The sequence below is a fragment of the Antrostomus carolinensis genome, unplaced genomic scaffold (genome assembly GCF_000700745.2).
Source record: "Antrostomus carolinensis isolate BGI_N321 unplaced genomic scaffold, ASM70074v2 scaffold6282, whole genome shotgun sequence".
NCBI lineage: Eukaryota > Metazoa > Chordata > Aves > Caprimulgiformes > Caprimulgidae > Antrostomus > Antrostomus carolinensis.
This window is the reverse complement of record NW_010298852.1, coordinates 1,879-20,015: the sequence shown is the minus strand read 5'-3', so window position 1 is coordinate 20,015 and position 18,137 is coordinate 1,879. Positions and strand designations below refer to the sequence as shown.

Below are 18,137 nucleotides of genomic sequence, written 5' to 3'. Positions count from 1 at the left end.
ACCAATCTGCAATCTCTTGTTCCTCTGGTTTGGAATAATAAATTACTCTGAAGGAGGAAGTAAGAATCTCTTCCAGCTGTTGGGTAACTGAGGAGGACACTAAGATTAAGACAAACAGTGTGGGAATCTCTAGGTTTAGTGTATGTATAATGCAAATTGGAATTACAGTTAACTGCAGTGACCAATCCTGGCTGATGAAATAGCTGTCACTGGAAAAAAATCCTAAAAACAAACAACCAAGTATGCAGCCACAAGCAGAGATTTCTTTTTTCTCTCCAGCCAAGCTCTGCAACCAGCTCAAACCAAAAGCATGTTTGTTTTGGAAGCCATAGCCTGCTGAAAAGCGTTTGGCCAAAATCCAAGGGGCCAATAAGTCCAGATGAGCTGAACAAGCTGTGTCCTTGGATCATGAGATGTGAGCATATTATTCAATTCTGTATTGCGTGCGTGCATATTATTGTTGGTTATTTTTTGTTACAGGGTGTGGACCAAAATGCCTTGATCGGGACTAAATTTCTGTCCCCTAAATTAACTGTTTACAACTCGCAATTTTATTATGTTCTTGTGACTTCATGGACCAGAGCTCACAGCATTAGAATAGCTCCACAAAGGACAATCCAACCATACCGACTTACATCAGATGAGAAATCCTTAACGATAATGTATGAACCAACAGTTGTTTGCAATTATATTTGTTTCAAGGCTGTCTGAAGAAGATAATCCATTTTTTTCTTAAATATTTGTTATGAAAACTGATCCATCAGAAATTACCCTTAAAACTTACAGAGTCATTCCGGTGATCGGAGCGTGTTTTTTTTCGTGGGGTTACATGCTGTGTGACCTGGTCCCAAGGCTCACTGGGTCAACACAAATCTTCCAGTTTACTGAAGAGGCAATAGATCTGTTGCTAAAACATAAAGAAGATAGTTGTGATAACCAGCATGGGTGCCATTCAGTGAGATCACAATCTTTTTCAATAGCACTTATAACTGTCTCAGTTATCCAGTGAAGAACAAACTAGCTTACATTTACTGCAGGGACAAAACACAAGCAGTTACTGCAAAGTAGTGGACACATGACAAATCCTTACCCTACCTTGACTCTTGGCAATGCTTCCATGCAGCCAGGCCTTCAGATCTCGGGCTGAGCTGTTGGGAACAGCAGGTAGCATAAGCAACTTATTTGACTCTAACCTTATGATCTTGCCTGGTTTGATCCATAGTCCCTTAGTGAAATTATGTTAAGTACTTCTGCACTTTAATATAACCATATAGCTAACCCTATGCAAAAGCACTAAATCCCACTGCTAGTTTGACTACAATGTTGGGAAATAGGAAACTTAAAATAGTTTTCCCAAAATAAAACCATCAGTCAGCCTACTTTCAGCCACCTCACAGTGTAGTACAGTAGGAGACAGATGCATGAACTGATTTTCTTTTTGAGTCTGTATAGCTGGATCCTCAGTATTCCTAAAGTTCTAGAAGCAAGCACACCCAAAGAAAGAATATGCTTCTTTAAACAAGACACACTACCTGGGTAGGCAGGTCACCAGAACTGGGTATACCAGTGGTGGATGAACTGTAGCTCAGGGCCAATTTCAGAATCTAGACAGATAAGCTGCAGCCCTTCTATGCTATGTTCACCAGAAAACACTTTGCAAAGGCAGTGACTTTGGAACAGAAAATGTGGGAAAGGGAAGGGGATATGTGTGGTGCCACATTCTGTAAATCTTGAGCAGATCTGTAGACATTGTGTTGTAGATTTTAAAGAGAAACTTGCAGAGTTCAAAAGAAGACAGGATAATATCAAATAGGATTTATTTCCTGCACCTCTGAAACAATCAACATGCAGGTCTGCAACCCACTTGGATGACTGTGAAATTTCTTTTATATGAAATTTCTCATGTATGTTTGCATTCTGTACAACCTTGGTTTATGTTGAGCTGGTCATCAGCTGTCATGAAGGTGTTAACTTGAATTAATTTCCATTCTTTCCCCAGAAGTGGAGACTGAAGGATGAATGAACCGTCAAGCAAGGGGTCTTGAAGTGACACCAGTGTCAAAGAGACATAGTCATGTTCAGGTTAGACAGGTGGTCTAGCCAGCTTCTGGCATGTAAGAAGGTCCATTAGGCTATGGATAGGATAATAAAGGAGGGTTGTGTTTTGTTTTGTTTTGTTTTTTAAAAAAAGTGTAAGATTACATTTCTAAGGTTTTTTTTTTAAAAAAAAAGGTCACCCAGCAAATCTTTGTTTATCTTCGTTTTCGGAAAACTGAGCAATTTACAAAACCAGCCTGCTTGTCTTCTTTGAAAGATAATGCATTTCCCAACCAGCCCTGGCATGACACCAGTTTGTGCCAGCTGTGAAAATGGCCAAAGATCAGTAGGGCCCAGGTGCAGGATCAGTGTCCCAGCAGCTGATGAACCTGTGCATCCAGGGCACAATGAGTCACTCAAGTTCCTCCTTGCCAGCAGCGTGATGAGCTGAGAAAGCAACATGAAGCACTATTATGTCTCCAATACACAAAGAAGTATTGTAGCTGCAAATTTACCTGAAAAGCCATTCTGTGATGGAAAACCTGAATCAGGCAGAGTTCAAGATACATCTTTGCCAGATATCTATTAAATCTAATAAATTCTTGTCTATGTGCTTCAGGTGCCCTCATCACAGAAATACCTCAACAAATAGACCTTGGGTTCTGAGCAAAGTTGAGCTAACACAGATTTAAGTGAAAAAATGATGTCCCTGTTACTTATCTTTCCCTGCTCTTTACAAAGTTTGATCTCCATGTTTCTTTAAAGGAGTCCATAATCATATTAGTCTTGCAGGAGCTTAAGAAATCTTTCTACTGTCCTTGCATTAGAAGTACTGGGTACAAGAGCGATGCTTGGTTCAGTCATGGGTTTCTTTTTTAACTGCTTAGGTTTTCAGGTTAAAAAATTACTCTTAAAATTTATGGTGTAAATGTTTCCCGAATCAAGTTCTAGTTTCAAAGAGATCACATTTAAAAATAAGTCTCACAGCTAAAGAGCAACACATGCAATTGTATTGAAGCAATACTAACCATATCAGTCACATGTTCTGTTATTACTGTCCCACAGCAAGAGAGCCCTTGGCTGATGATGACGTTGTCTCCATACTTTGTCTTTTGACAGTTTCAATGCATTCCCCCCTCCCTCTTTGCATTTTTCATTTCTTTAACCTAATCCTTTTCAACTCTCCTTCCAGGAGACAGAATCAAGTGAAACATATGAGCTCAAGAGACTGAAGGAAGTTTAAAACTAGGTTAGAACAAAGTTTTTTATCTATTCTCATCTTCTGTCTAACAAGGGGAAATTATCCTATTAGTTTATTGGAAACTGTCAATGAATGCAGTGGCATATGTTACCACACCCAGTGTCAAAGAATCAAAGATTTAGGTGGGAAGTGGCCCTGGAGGTTTCTAGTCCAAGCTGAGATAACAGGAGCACCAACTCCCAAGATAGATCAGCTCACTCAGGACCTTGCCCACTCAGGATTTTTAGTATCTCCAAGGCTGTGGGATACAGCCTCTCTGGGAATTTGCTTGATCACTCTCAGGGGCAGAATTTTTAACTTCTTTCCCACTCAAAATTTCCTTTGTTGCAACTTGTGACCATAGCGTATGTTACCCTAAATTACTGATACTTACGCTCAGTCTTAATGAATTATTATGTACAGGTTTTGGACAAAAAGTGTACATTACAGAAGACTGTTAGAGCAGACTGAAACAAAACATTATGCATGGAGGTGGCCAGGAACCAATTCACTCACTTTTTTCCTTTTTTTTTTTTTCTTCTGACTAAGGTAAAAAGTATGTTGCATGTTCTGCTCCTGCTTTATTAGTTTTAATTCCTCCCTTTCTTTAGTGCCATTCATTAACCTAATATCACTCTGTTTGTTTTGCAAACACTACTCAGAAATAATTTGTCATTATATTTCAAGTCTATTTATCAGAATGTCTTGACAATCTGTTAGAATATCAGTGTAATTTTTACATTTTGCAAGACGGTTCTTGGTTTCTTTACATCTAAAACCAAACTGATGCTAGAGAAGTCTGGTTTTAAAATGTCATCTCTTCTTCAGAAAAAAAATCAGAACTTGCATAATCAGTAAAACTCAAGTGCAAAGCTGTGGAGGTAGACTGGTGAGATTAGACTGTCTAGACATCACTTACGTCTAAATCAAATTGCATTGCTGTAAAGTTAAAAACTTAAAGGTTACAGATAGCATACTGCATTTTTCCTCCCTGAAACAGATCTGGAAACATAAAATAAGAAAAATATCATTAACAAAAAAAAAAGTCTTTTAAAACTTTTGCTTCTGCCCATAACTCTGCCATCTCCACCCCTCCTAGCTCCCTGTGTAAGGGCATGCATTTCTCAAGAGTAAAGTCATATTGCAGCTGAGAAACCAAATGTCCTTCAAGGACTGCAAGTAGTTTGCCATGCTAGCAATCTACATTTTACAACATTGGACTCCAAACTAAGTGCCACCAGCCTCTGCAGGTTTTTACAAGAGGCAGGGAGTTCACACACCTAAAGTATGTATGAAGCTGAGCTCTCTGCTTTGTGTGTGTTGAAGCATAGGAGAAAGAAAAATTTCCTTGACCAGTTCAATGGCAACACTACTCCAGTAACATTTGTCAGTGAAGGTTTGGATCAATATAGCGACCATAATCAAACTTCAAACATAAGAGCAACAGGAAATTTAAGTTCCCTTCAACCCTGAGCACCCAAAAGCATTTGGGTTTCAAGTTCTGTTTCAAGTTCGAAAAACATCACAGGAAATGAAGGCTTCCCCAAGGGCACCTTTTTATTTACACTGACTGTGCTTCCAGTACTAAGAAGAACTGAGCAGAAGTTAAAGACAACAGAGCTGCTGTGGGCAAAATCACAAACAGCTGAGCACCAGCCTTTAAACTAGACTGGAACCAAGAGGAGTCTTTCAGAGGCTGCTTTTTATCTTGTTGCTCCCTTTCCCTGCAGATGAAAGAGAAGATATTATAGTTATCTCACTGATGGGATTTTTAAAAATAAATTAAAAAAATAAAGCAAGGAACGTAATCTTTATTCTTCACCTGCCCAATGTTATTTTCTACTAAGATGCTTCAGATACTGGTTCAGCTGCCGCTTGTCCCTGGGGAGGCCTGCCAGGGCCCTTTGGCCACATGTGTCTTCTGCTGGCTCTGCCACCCCAGGAACTGCTCCCCAAACCACAGCAAACCCACTGGGCAAAAGCCGCCTGGCACACGTTCAACGTCCTTCTCGTCTCAGGTCCAAGAGGTTAAAGAGCATTTGGTTATATCGTGTTAGGGAATATAGGAAACAATGGACATGTATCCAGGGAAGAAAGAAGGTCCGTGCAGTGAAACAAGGGATGGACAAGTGCTGTGGGTTCTTGTGTTGGGCTTGTGGATTTTATTTTATAGAGGGTGAACTGAAGCGAATCAAGGTGTTCAGGCTGGGATCTGAGCAGCAAGAGCAACAATCAAAGGATGTTCAGAGAAAGCATGAAGAGATCTCCATGTGAGAGCTCAGATTGAGCTGAGCTGTCTGGTTTTGAGGAGAAAAAACACCTGAGAACTGATACTCTCAAGTATGCGTGTGGGAGCAGAATTAACCTAAAACTCTTTCACTGTTATGGTACCATAGATGAAATTACAAGTTGCACACCAAGAGATTAAATTATGTGGTTTTAAATATATATACTTATTTTAAGCTACAGATTATCAGGAGAACTTGATACCACAAGACACTGAGAAAGGGCATTTGGTTCAACCACTTGCATGGCTCAAGCAGATTACCTCAGAGTTTGCTCATATACAAAGAGCAGCAGTACCACAGACAAACATGAAAAAATGTGTCTTCTTCCTTCATTTTCTTGGTGTACTCCCTCACACCTATACCTCCCACCTTGACCACTTGCCCCCCACTTACTCCTATGCAGGGAACCACCCTCAGATCCTCACAAACCTTTCTCATTTGTCTCACCCTAGGGCAAGCACATCCTCTCGTCTACCTACCACCAAGCGTATTAGATGATCTATGGGATTGGTTGTGTCCAGGTGCTGACCTGAGCAGCAGAAGAAGCAGGTCCCCACATGAGAAAGGGTCTTCTCATCCCCAGAGGAATGGGTGCCACAACCTGGGAGAGACTCCATTTCAATAAACTGGAAGCATCTCTCTGGAAATGGAGGATATCAGCAGCTTTCATCACAGATTGTACCCATTCTCTATTCCGTGATACCTAAGAAAATTCAGACCCTTTAAAATGACAGAAACACTCTGTGTTCAGAAAACACAACCTTTTAGGGACTGGTTCTGCTTTGACTGGGAGCTCTGCCAAGGATTTCAGCTGGAGGAGGAATGAGGCCCTTCATTTCAGTTAGAGCAAAACAACACAAACAGCATCACAAATTACCAGCTGGGACATATGCAAGTAGGGAAGTCTGATTTCTTATCTACTTCCTCAGAATACAGTGAAATATTGAGGCTTTCTCTTTCTACCTGTCTTTGTTGCATTAAATTTTGAAAGCCCATAATCTCTAAAACCACTGGTAAAAAGCTGCTCTCCCTTTTGGACTTGTGGATCAGAGCTGAAAGCTTATGCCAGTCTTCCATCTGACTGGAAAGAAAAGGCACTTCCCAGGAAAGCCATACATCCCGCATCCTGTAGTGAAAGACATCAAGGAAGCTGCTCTAGCAATATCTCTGAGCTGCTTGTGCAGGTGACTTAGCACTTCTGAAATGGGACGTGGGTTTCCAAAATGTCTACTGTGTAGAGAAAGGGTTAGGGGGGAAAAATAGAAGACCCAAAACAATATATTTGGCAAACACATTGCAGAAACTGCTAGTACATGCTGTAGTCCCAGACCCAGTGGGCTGTGCTTACCTCATTTGTTTCACGTAGGTGAACCTAGCCAGGATGTTTTCTTTAGTCGTGGGCAGTGTGACAAGAATGGGACATCCAAATAAGGTCACTCAGGATGTGTTTAACAACACCGGGTAAAGTCTGTGGCAAAGGCTCATGCACACACATACACACAGAGCATCCACTGTACATATCGTTGACTTAGTGCGTCATGATTCCTAGAATAACTTCTGGAGAGGCACTCCACCCTTGCATTTCCAACACTGAAGATGTGATTGTCCCAGAGCCAGTTATTACAGTGATTTTAAGGAAGAGGAGGCAGAGGGAAGGGCCCCTGATTTCTCTGACCTCTTTGAAGAGATGCAATGCAAAGAAAATTGCTAAAAGCAGTGGTAGCTTCAAATCTGTCAGCCCAAACTGCCTTGTGATCTTTGAAACAGCAGCGAGCAAGCGGCTTCCTGAGGCCACCCCAGAAAATCAGATAGCAGAGAGTTCTGCAAAAGGACAAGCCACACACCTGTTTAAATATAAGTCAATATGCTTTATTAAGCAACATTGCTACGGGTGCTCCTATGTGATGAAAGGTAGCCCAGCACTGTGAGGGAACGTGCATTTTTACTCGTAGGAGAATCCTGGAAGGCAACACCATTATAATAACTAGGAAACTAACTTTTTTAACCTGCAAATTTCTGATGGTGTGCAAAGCACTTTCAAGGGGTATGCAAAAGGTAACTGAGGGCAAATCACTTGTAGTAACTTAAATTTGTTGTAAAAACCTTGCCTGCCCATTGTAGGTCCTCTGCAGTTGACTGAAGTGATAAGAAATAAAAGAAAGGAGTTACTTTGCTAGCAGCTGGACAAGGGATGACACACAGTTGCTGAGATCAGGGGTTTACAGATTCAAAATAGCAAGTTTTGATCAAAAAATGACCTAAAGCTGAAACTCACAGCAGTCAAAATGAGGGAAAGTCAGAGCCCAGGCTGCTCCCATGACCCTAACTCAATTCCTTCTGTGTACAGTTTTGAGTATAATTAGCAGTTAAATGATCATACTGAAATAAATTGCAAAACTTTCTCCTGAACATTTACCCATTCCACACAATAAGTTACTATGTCCATTTACAGCTATTCAGTGGTTTGTGTCCCGTTTGCTCTGTGTCCTGGGCTAACACTCCTACCAGTGAGGCACAAGCATTGCAGGCATTACAGTTGAGGCACCTGGCCCAGTCGAGCACCCAGACTAACCAGCGTAGCCAGACCTGTGCTGCCTCTGAAGCAAGGAGCAAGGAGGCATCACAAGGAGGGCTGGGATGAAGACATGGCAGAGAGAGGGAGGGGAGGAAGACACACTAAGGGGCATAGCATCCATTATTTTATCAAATAAATTTCAGCCTGCAAGCGGGGGTCTGTCTTATCCATCTTTCCTTTTCAACCTTGCTCTGAAGTGAGAATTTCCTCACTTTACCTCTGCAGTTCTTGACATCCACCATGGATGGTACCTCCAGGCTGTCTCCCAGCTGCCTTTGCAGGATGCTTCCAAGGAAAGCCCTGCACCACTGTGGCACCTGACACATGCTGTGTAGCATCCCTGCAATGGGAAATGTAAAACGTGGCAGTGTGGCCATCCTGACCACAGAACCATCTACATTCAGTCCTAAGGCAGAGGTCAGCCCTGTCCTTTCCCACCAGCATGCCTCCAGCTCACATGTGCTCACACTGCTGTTTTCACAGCACCCACTTTCCTCCTAGCTGCTTAAAAGTGCAGGCTCCTCCAGAGCAGAGATTAACCTATTCCCATGTTTGAATAAAACTTAGCACAAGCTGAATTATTTGTTTGGACTAAAGTCATGGTTAAAGAAGAACAGTAGTTCTGAGTTTGCTGACATGTTTTTGGCCTTCAAATTCAGTTCAATTTTTTTCCCCCTCTAAAATAAGCAAAAGCTATAAGACCCTGCAGCTAATTCTTTACTGACAACTGAGAAAAAATTGTCTCGATTGGTCAAACATCTCAGAACAATAGAGATCTAAAAAAGCAATATCAACATATGTGGTAAAAGTTGCAGGAATACTGTCACTACTGATGCAACAGTATGACAACCCAAGAGAAGATTGTCATCTCTTCTATTAGACTAACAGACACAGCTGAACGTGTGAGCAAGATTTCATATACCTGGTTACTTCATCAACAGATGAATAGGTAGGACAAGGTAAGTGGCATATCAAGAGAAGGAATAAATGGATCAGCCTGAAATTAAAAAAAAAGAATGAACTGCTAAAAAAACCTCACATGCAGTGGGCATTTATGAGTTTAAAACAAAACAAAAGTCTGTGAAAACACAAAACTTGCATTACCATCCTCACAAGCAGTGACTTAAATAAATTCATTTTAGCCCAGCAGCTTAAAGAAAATTCAGCAAAGTCTGGAGTTTTGCTGACCCTATGGGAAACCTTTGAAAATGTGAAACATTTTAAGCATGTGAAAGCAGTCTTTGCTTCTTCGATATATAAAAAAATGAAACAGCTGCTCACAATGGGCATGTGTTAAAATGGGGTTTGAATACATGTTTCAAACACCTGAGAACTGTTTCTCTGCAGCTAAGACACCAGAGAGAGATCAGACCAGTGCATAAGGGAAAGCACAAAAAATTTCATTATGAACTTGAAATATCAAACTAGAAAAAGTGCATTCACAAAAGAATCCCAAACCTACACTATCCTGTAAGTGCCTCTCACAGAAACTTTTGCAACTGTTTCTGAGGTATACAGCTCCACATTTCCACATTTCCATGGTATACTAATGAAAAGGAACAAAGGAAAAACAATACAAACAAACAACAAGAACAAAACTTAAACATTTGTTTTTAATACCAGAGTGAAAATTATGGGTGGATAATTTAAATGATAAACAGATACATCGCTTTAAAAAAGATAAGAAAAAATAACCCTCCCTTCCTTCCAAGCTATCTTTTAAATTAAAACACCTCAGAGTTATAACCAGTAAAACATCTATAGCCTACATTGCCTCTCAGTGAAGGCAGCTTTGTCAGCCTACTCAGTTTAAGATATGACCCTTATATACTTTGGCTAAAAGCTGCTGCCCTTTACACAGGTGTATGTACACTGATGCAAGTCTCTAAATTTATGCAGATGTGACAGAAGAATTTGGCAGAGTTTTGCTAATTTTAAGCATTTTTTTTTTTAAATCAGATTAGCTTTTGCAGTTGGTTACAGTTGTATCAATCCATAATATATTTGGTGTTGATGGCACTGCTCCACGGCTTGTTGATGAAACTAAGAATTTTGCATACTGTGTCCAACTAGAGATGCAGTTGAACCTGAGACTGCTACAATTAAACTCCTCAGGTTTCCTAAAAAAAAAAAAATCAAAAAATGCTACTCTTTTCAGTTTTGTATTAATTCTTGAAAGAAACCTTAACATGGTCTAGCTTTATAACCTGTTATTCCTATCATCGTTTTACTCGTATACACAGGTCCCATTGGTACAGCATTTTCATACAATAAATGGAACCATATTTTTTTAAATCAGAAAATTTGTTTGTAAAGCCACAGAACATTGGCAGGACAACTGAAAAGCAGGTATTTTATCTTGGAACAGTTTCTAACATTGCTCTCCATTTATTACTTTTCAGCTTGGTTATGTCCCTTTGTAGTTCTTCCAAGCTTGCTTGCTGTACCTGAAGTTGTAAAATGTGCCAATGTGAGTGATCTCAGGTTTGATTCGGATCCTAGATCTACTGGCCATGGTAACCTGTATGACTCTGTAAAAGACTGCCAGCCAGATGTGCAATGCAGGAACAAACATGTAATTTTAAAGTTTTATAGGTATTTTTTAGCTGTTTGACCAACTTTAAACTATTTAGGTGACTCAAAATGAAACAGGAGAAATAAAAGGGACACCTTGTTTCAACTGGGTTGTGCTCATATCAAGTTTCCTTTTCTTAAATAGAGTGACACAAATACTAGCCCAACAGACTCACTGTTGAACTTATGCCATAATGAAGGGGCAATCAGGCCCAGGACAACCTAATATCAGCTTTTGATACTTTTGCAAAATCATTGAGCAGTATTTGATATTTCCACTAAATCAGAATGTATTTTGGAAAGTGAGAGGGGAGGAGGTGGGAATCTGAATAAACATATCTGAGAAAAAAAGATAACTCAGGTCTGAAGGGTCATTCCCTTCAGTAAACACAAAGTGCAGTGGTTGCTCTTCCTGGATCTAACAGTAGGGGCGTGGGAAGCTTTCAGATGTCACAGGGTTGTAGATAACATTTGAACATATGATTAGCTTTCGTGAGCTGTCTTTAGAAACCTTACATTTTTCCCCCCCGCACCTTAGCCAGAGATCCTTCCCTTGAGGTTTCAGGACACTTAAAATGTTGCTTTGACAAAAATCAAGGATGTGGAGAAGTTTTTCCTGTGTGATGTCACTTTGCTGCCCTTTATAAGCCTCTGCAGAAAAGAAGGGAACCTATCTGAGGATTCACACTCCAGACAGAGGCAACCAAGGGAAAGCAAGAAGCAAAGAGACGTGTCAAGTTGCAGATACCGACCACCCGCTGGGAAGGGCGAGCCATGTCGCAGACCCGTCCCTACAGCTGCCTGGGCTACACGCTGCTGGTACTCTGTAGCCTGAAGGCTACCCTTGCCTTTCCCAACTCCTCTCCACTGCTGAATCCCAGCTGGGGGAACGGAGACCACCTGATGCACCTCTACACAGATACAGAGAGGAACAGCTTCCATCTCCAAATCAACGCTGATGGCTATGTTGATGGTGTTCCTCACCAAACCATTTACAGTAAGTAATTTCCTATGGACCCTCAGTCTGCATGGGAGCAGGGGAGGGAGAACAAAGCTTTTACTTTCTCACTACCTGTACAAAATCTCCTCCTCTTGTTAGGCAGGCAGACAGAGAAGTATAACTGTGGGATGGAAAATATACGTAATTATAATCCTTTTGTTTATCAAATAAACAAAATTACTCCAGAGAAATCAAGTAGACGGGGAATTTCATTCCTCACCTAAGAGAAATAAAGTTCTGTGGTTCCTGTGATATTCTGCAAGCAAAAACTACTCGAATTTTCCTTCACTTTATGATTTTAACTACAGCTTCCTGTGGAAGTTCCTATTAGAGGTTGGTAATGACATCCCCCACACAGCTACTTCCCATTGCAGTGACAGTATTGTCAAAGGAACTGCACTGAGGGAACTCACCATAGCAGTAGTGGAAAACTGACAGCATCCATAAAATCCCTATTTTGGGGTAGAGATCTGATAACTACTAAAACGAGGTCATTTTTTTCCCAGTACATCAATATATCTCTGCATTGGAAGTTGGTTTGTGAGACAACCTTCAGATTTGTGTCTTTAATGTAGGCGCATGGCAGAAACTCAACTATGCATAGAGCGTGGGTAAATGAGCATCCAACAGGTGATGAAACAGTGGGAAACTACAACAGGCCAGGCTGCTGTAAAAGAAGTGCTAAGCCTCTGGAGTGACCATTCCCTACTGTAACTACAAAGCTCTCAGATTGTCTCATCATAGTTTATTTTTGTTGAAAACTAAGGTATTCTTCTTCCTTTGCTGAATACCTGGTCCAAACACCCTAGTTAGTAGAAAAATTGAGGGGTTTTTAAGACTTTAAGACTTTTTAAAGACTTCTTTCATAACATTTCAATAGTACTTCTCTTTTAGTAGCACTCACATCACAAGTAGCTAGGGATCATGATGTTATGTTTATTGTTACTGCTGCATAGCATCTTCTTCATCCACTCAGTTAAAAATGTAAGCATATGGAATGATTTTTTTACATAAACATGTAAGGTGCAAAGAATGTTTTTAAAAGTTATAAATTAATCAAGGAGAAAAAAGGATCAAGTTCGGCTTTTTTTTTTAGGAATTACTAACGAAACATTTTCAGGGATACTTGCACTCTCTTGCTATTATTCTTCCTGCACATTTAAAGGTTTTATAAAACTCATTTTAGGTATGTTGGTCAAGAACCTGTGTGATGTTTTAGAAAACAACAGCCAGCAAAATACCATGTTTCACCCATAACTGCTCCAAACTGCTCCTGGAGCACTTAGGGCAACCCCAGTTCAAGGTGGATGTGGAGAAACTGGAGCTGGTCTGGAAGAGGGTTTTCAGGATGGCCAGGGGCCTTGAGTACAACCTATCGGAAAAGGTTGAGGGAGCTGGGCTTGTTTAGTATAGCAAAAAGGAGGTTAAGGACAATCTAATACCGTAGGGCAGTCACAAAGATGAGGAAGACAAACTCCCCTTGGTAGTGGCTGATGACAGAACTAAGGTTAATGGCCCCGGACTGTGGTTTGGGACCTCAGAGGGGATGTTAGAAAAAAAAACCAATACGTTGTCTTTGAGAGGTTAGTGCAGCACTGGAACAGGGCATCCAGAGAGGTGATGGTATCTCCACCCTGGGAGCTTTCCAAGGCTCAGACAAAGTGAGGGCTAACCTGATCTAGGGTGAGCAATAGTACCAGTTCACATAGGAGGTTGGTTCGGACCCCCAGGGGAAACTTCCAGCCAGATCATCTGTGGATCTGTAGGGCAACAGTGCAGTGTCGAACCGGGTCCTGGATTTGACATTGTTGTTTTTCTAAACAGGTGCCCTAATGATCAAGTCTGAGGGTGCTGGCTCAGTAATAATCACAGGTGTGAAGAGCGGACGCTACCTGTGTATGGACATGAAAGGAAACATTTTTGGTTCGGTGAGTAAGCTTTACTAAGACTCAAGAGTGAAAAGAAAATGCAGTCTGCTAATCTGGTGCCTGTTTCCTCAGCTTGGCAAATCTGTACAGCTACAATAGGAGGATGCAGATTTAAGCAAGCCGAGGACCTGTCACTTAGGTTAAACTTTCCTCTCTTCTTTGATTGCATTGAGTTGTAGAGTTGACAAAAATCCTGCTTCAGTAAAGGAGGGTAAAACGAGATCCAGTGATGGACCAATCTGAATTCCTGCCGTAGCCTAGAGCCATGGATTGGGAGTAACTCAAATGATGCAGCCCTCTGAAAGAAAGCAATGTTATCATTATAATACCTTTGCTGAAAACATGGGCATGCATCTCAGATCTACATTTGACTAAGCCTGAGTTGTCTGAGCTACAGAGCTGGCAGATCTGAAAAACACCTGCTGCAAGATCTCATCCCTCTTTCCACCTTTAATCAGCACTTGTCATTCACCAAGTTCTTCTGCTCACAAGTGTCATTTTTTTTCCCCTAAGCATTACTTCAGTCAAGAAGACTGCACGTTCAACCACAGGACACTGGAAAATGGATATGATGTGTACCAATCTCCCAAACACAACTTCCTGGTTAGCTTAGGCAGAGTTAAACAAGCTTTCTTCCCTGGTATGAATCCACCACCATACTCCCAGTTTTTGTCCAGGAGAAACGAAATCCCTTTGTTTCGATTCAACACACCGGAGCCCCACAGAAATACTAGAAGTGCAGAAATCGATCCAATGGATCCTCACCAGATCCTGGTCCCACAGAGGAAGATCTCTGTGTTGGGATCTCAGTTTCAGCGGCAAGCAGACTTTTCCCACCTGCCCAGAGAACCCGTGAGAATCAACCAGAACGACGTGGTCAACCCAGATGACCCACATGCTATGATGGATGCCAGGAGGTACGCGAGTCCTCGCTTTTACATTACAAGATAACTGGGGCCCTGCCACTTGCAAATTGAAGACATGGGCAAATATAAAAGGCAAAAAGAACGGTCTAGCACGCTCAGTCTGAATGTCAAAATAGCTATCAGAAACCTGAAAGACATGGGGAAAAAATCCTTAATCTCAAATTTTGTACTTAGAGGTGACAGTTTACTAAAAAAACAAGTTGGAGATTTTCCAGTTGCGTCTCTGTTTAACTGGAAACAAGACACATTTTTTAAAATATTAATACAAATCAATTGTTTTAGGGTCTGAATCACCTTAAGTATGCACCAGTGGAAAAAATAATTCACTTGAATGAAACGAGAAACCAATGTTACATTACTGATGTAACTGGGAAGAGACCTGAAGCATCTGAGATTCCAACAGACAGGGAATCCTTTTACTAGCACCATCCCTGGCTGCGCAAGCACAGCAGACAAACCAACTGATGGTGTGTATATGCTTATATAAAAATTACTATATATGGGGGCTTTTAGCTGTTAAGTTGGAGCTTCAGTCTCTTTTCATGTCCATACAAGTCAAAAAGTGACCACACTGCTGTCATAGGAGCAGCACACATGGAAAACTGGAGTAACTGACAGGAGAACAGGACACAATCAAATGGTCTTGTGTAGAAAGTGCCATTTCTGACACTTACCAAATCCTAGCCAAGGTACAGAAAAAAAGCAGATAGTTTCACTGTCTCTCAAGTGCTTCTCTATCATACTTCTGTATTCACCAAATTCTAGCGTCACAATATGGAAATATAACGTAGAGACATTCCTTAGTTTTGCATATTTCCAGCCAGAGGGAAGTACCAGGATTACTAATAACCAATAGTGTGTTAAACAGGATGGCTGGTTTTGCACACTGCTGAACAACACAGGGAAAAAGAAAATCCAAAACGTTATGCCTTATAGACGTCAAACTATCAACAGCTCAAGAAGACGCTCATCTAATGAGTGAAAATTCGGTTTGTATTTAGAAAAGGAGAATCTAAGTTTAGCTCCATGTTTCTATTTAGCTCTGAGCAGGTATCAGATGTGCTATACTTAGAAGGTTGAAATTACTTTAATATTAATCAGATCTCTAATGCTGACAAAACCTTTTCCCTAAATTGTTTTATGTTATGGGGAAGGTTACTTATCAGAATCTAACCTCCATATATACATCTGAAGTTTACAAATCTTTAGTTAAGATGTAATATCTGCAGAGCAGAGCTTTTTATTGTAATTTAGGTGTCAAATTGTTAGCTGGTAGAATTCAGGAGAGCTTGATTGGTTTTGATGGAGCTATATTAATTTCCACAAGGCCTCTGAAAATTGTGTATATAGCTACTTTTCTCCCTTATTTCTTTTTGTTTTGATTTGATCTTCCTGAACGCTTAAATCTGTGTGGTTTTGAAAAAGTTATTCTTGATCTACACTGCAGAAATCAAAAGCAAGGTACTGATGAGCTGCAGAAAAATCCGCTGTGGCAGATATTTGAGAGGAGTTTTTTATTTTGGTTTGTGTGCATTTTCTGCACGTCAAAATGCAGATTCCTCTGGTTTGCTTATTTAGTGTATTTAACAGCCTGACAACAGTCTGAAAATGGTACATTTGTCCCAGGTGTGCTCATAGCAATAATGCAAATTACATTAGGCTAGATTCTGGTCCATTTCTTTCATTCTTGTGAAGTAATTCACTGAAGCCACCAGAGTTACTGCTGTGTAAAAAAATCAAAATAAGGTTTCCTGTGTTTCTTGCTTTCATTGAAATTGTTCTGGATTTAGCACAGGGTCTATCCTACTGACAGCTTTTAAAATAATTATTTTCCCTATATATGTATATACACACGATATGTCTTTATCTATAACATCCAAGAAGTTACATTAGAATAGTCATAGGGCCTGATTCCACTGTTAGAATAGTTTTCCTACATGGAGTGATTCCTAATTCATATAAATTCTTAGAAGCACAGGACAAGCCAAATGATTAGGATTAGACCGAGAGTTTTGTGTCATAATTTATTGTTTTTCATCCTCTAAACTCATCATCTTTTTGATTAGTTTCAAAAGGAAAGGAGTGATTGTAATGGATTTAGAAGAATTGTAAGGTGGGCAGATAGTTGTGTGTTTTCTTGCTTATTCAAAATACAGCAAGGCTTCTTACCTTGCTGTCTATAGAGTGGAGATGTGTGATTTTATTTATGTGTTTGAGTTTAATCATTTTACTTGATTCCTATACTGCTCTTCTTGGCTTCTGCTCCTTGAGAGCTCTGGACTACAATTACACAAGCAAAGTTCTCATTTTGTGCAAACTGTTGTAAGCTCCACAGAGCTCTCCAGAACTGCAAGTCAATAGACCTACAACAATTTGAATAATGAGAAGTTTTGTCTCAATCCATACCAAATTTTGATGAGAAATGTTGGCGGGGTAAATTCTCTATATGATCTCTATATTCATCCAGTAGAACAAAGTAAGAAGGGTTGCTCACTCCACCAATAGTCACGGGATTTAGTCTCTAAGCTAAGAGTGAATGCACAGTGGATTTTGCATCAAAAAAACCCAAGCTGTAACTATAGAGAACTGTACTGAAACATCAGAAGAATTCATTCTTCAAAGGAGATGCTGGCCATCACCAGCTAGTAAGAAAGCATTACTTATTTATATTGCAATATTTATTTATTTATTTGTGTGGGTCTTAAGTCCCATGGAATATTTATACATATTTATAACAATGTATTATAGAGAGTGTTTCCTTTTATAAAACTACCAATAAAGTTTTCCTTTTCTCCAAAGGGTGGATTTTGCATTGTCTGTTCAAGCCCCCTATTCTCAAAGGACTTGATTAAATAAATGTTACTAGCTGAGTCTGAAAATTCGTGTATTCCAGTGTCCCCTGTGATTGTCAGCTTCATAGATTGCAGCCTGATGGGTATTTCATGCACCACAGCCATCAAAGTTCTGTGAAAGATGATGTGAAAAACCAAGCCTTAGTAGGACTAAACTGACCATGAAAAGATTGTCACCTCTACTCGGAAACTCTTTCTGCAAACTAAAAGCAATGGAAAACACTGGTCCAGCAGTTCAGTGCTGCTAGGAAATTTTTGTGATCGTGGCTCCAAAGTATTATGGTAACAGATACTTGGTAAATTACCATTACTGCTCACTTATTCCTGCTCATACAAAATATTCAAACTCCATTCCTAGGGCCATGCTCAGGGTCACAGACTGAATAAATTGCAGGTATCATCCTCATAGTTCTCTCCTGTAATGGTCCTCAGAGAGCTGCAAAATAGCAAGTGCCCATGGGTCTGACAGATTATCTCCTTGCAATGCTTCCTCTCACCACAGATACTCTATGGAGCTCTGCCATAGTCAGTAGCATTATTTGCATCTGCTATGGTGCCAGTACCAAGAGAAGCATCATATTATCACCAGGTTCCACAGTTCAGTTGCACTTGGTGGGCAAGAGGACAGTGGTCTTCAGTGGCACAGTGGTCAGGTAGATGGGGAACTCTCTTCTCCAAGACTCCTTTCTCCTCCCATTGCTAAAGTTTAGGTCCATG

The 18,137-nt window shown here is 40.4% G+C and overlaps 1 protein-coding gene across 1 annotated transcript; it reads left to right on the top strand.

Annotated features, from left to right (window-relative positions):
• The first annotated feature begins 11,359 nt into the window (after positions 1–11,359).
• Positions 11,360–14,672, top strand: FGF23 (fibroblast growth factor 23). The gene is made up of 3 exons (XM_010162583.2): positions 11,360–11,711; positions 13,539–13,642; positions 14,156–14,672. The coding sequence occupies exons 1-3, from the start codon at positions 11,489–11,491 to the stop codon at positions 14,591–14,593; spliced, it is 765 nt and encodes a 254-aa protein (XP_010160885.1). The 5' UTR covers positions 11,360–11,488; the 3' UTR covers positions 14,594–14,672.
• Positions 14,673–18,137: the final 3,465 nt, after the last annotated feature.

Bases quoted from the DNA above. Each gene is read 5' to 3' on its own strand.
- FGF23 (XM_010162583.2), top strand. From the start codon at position 11,489: ATGTCGCAGACCCGTCCCTACAGCTGCCTGGGCTACACGCTGCTGGTA. The intron at 11,712-13,538 runs GTAAGTAATTTC...TTTTCTAAACAG, and splicing joins TCCTCACCAAACCATTTACA to GTGCCCTAATGATCAAGTCT. The intron at 13,643-14,155 runs GTGAGTAAGCTT...TTTTCCCCTAAG, and splicing joins AAGGAAACATTTTTGGTTCG to CATTACTTCAGTCAAGAAGA.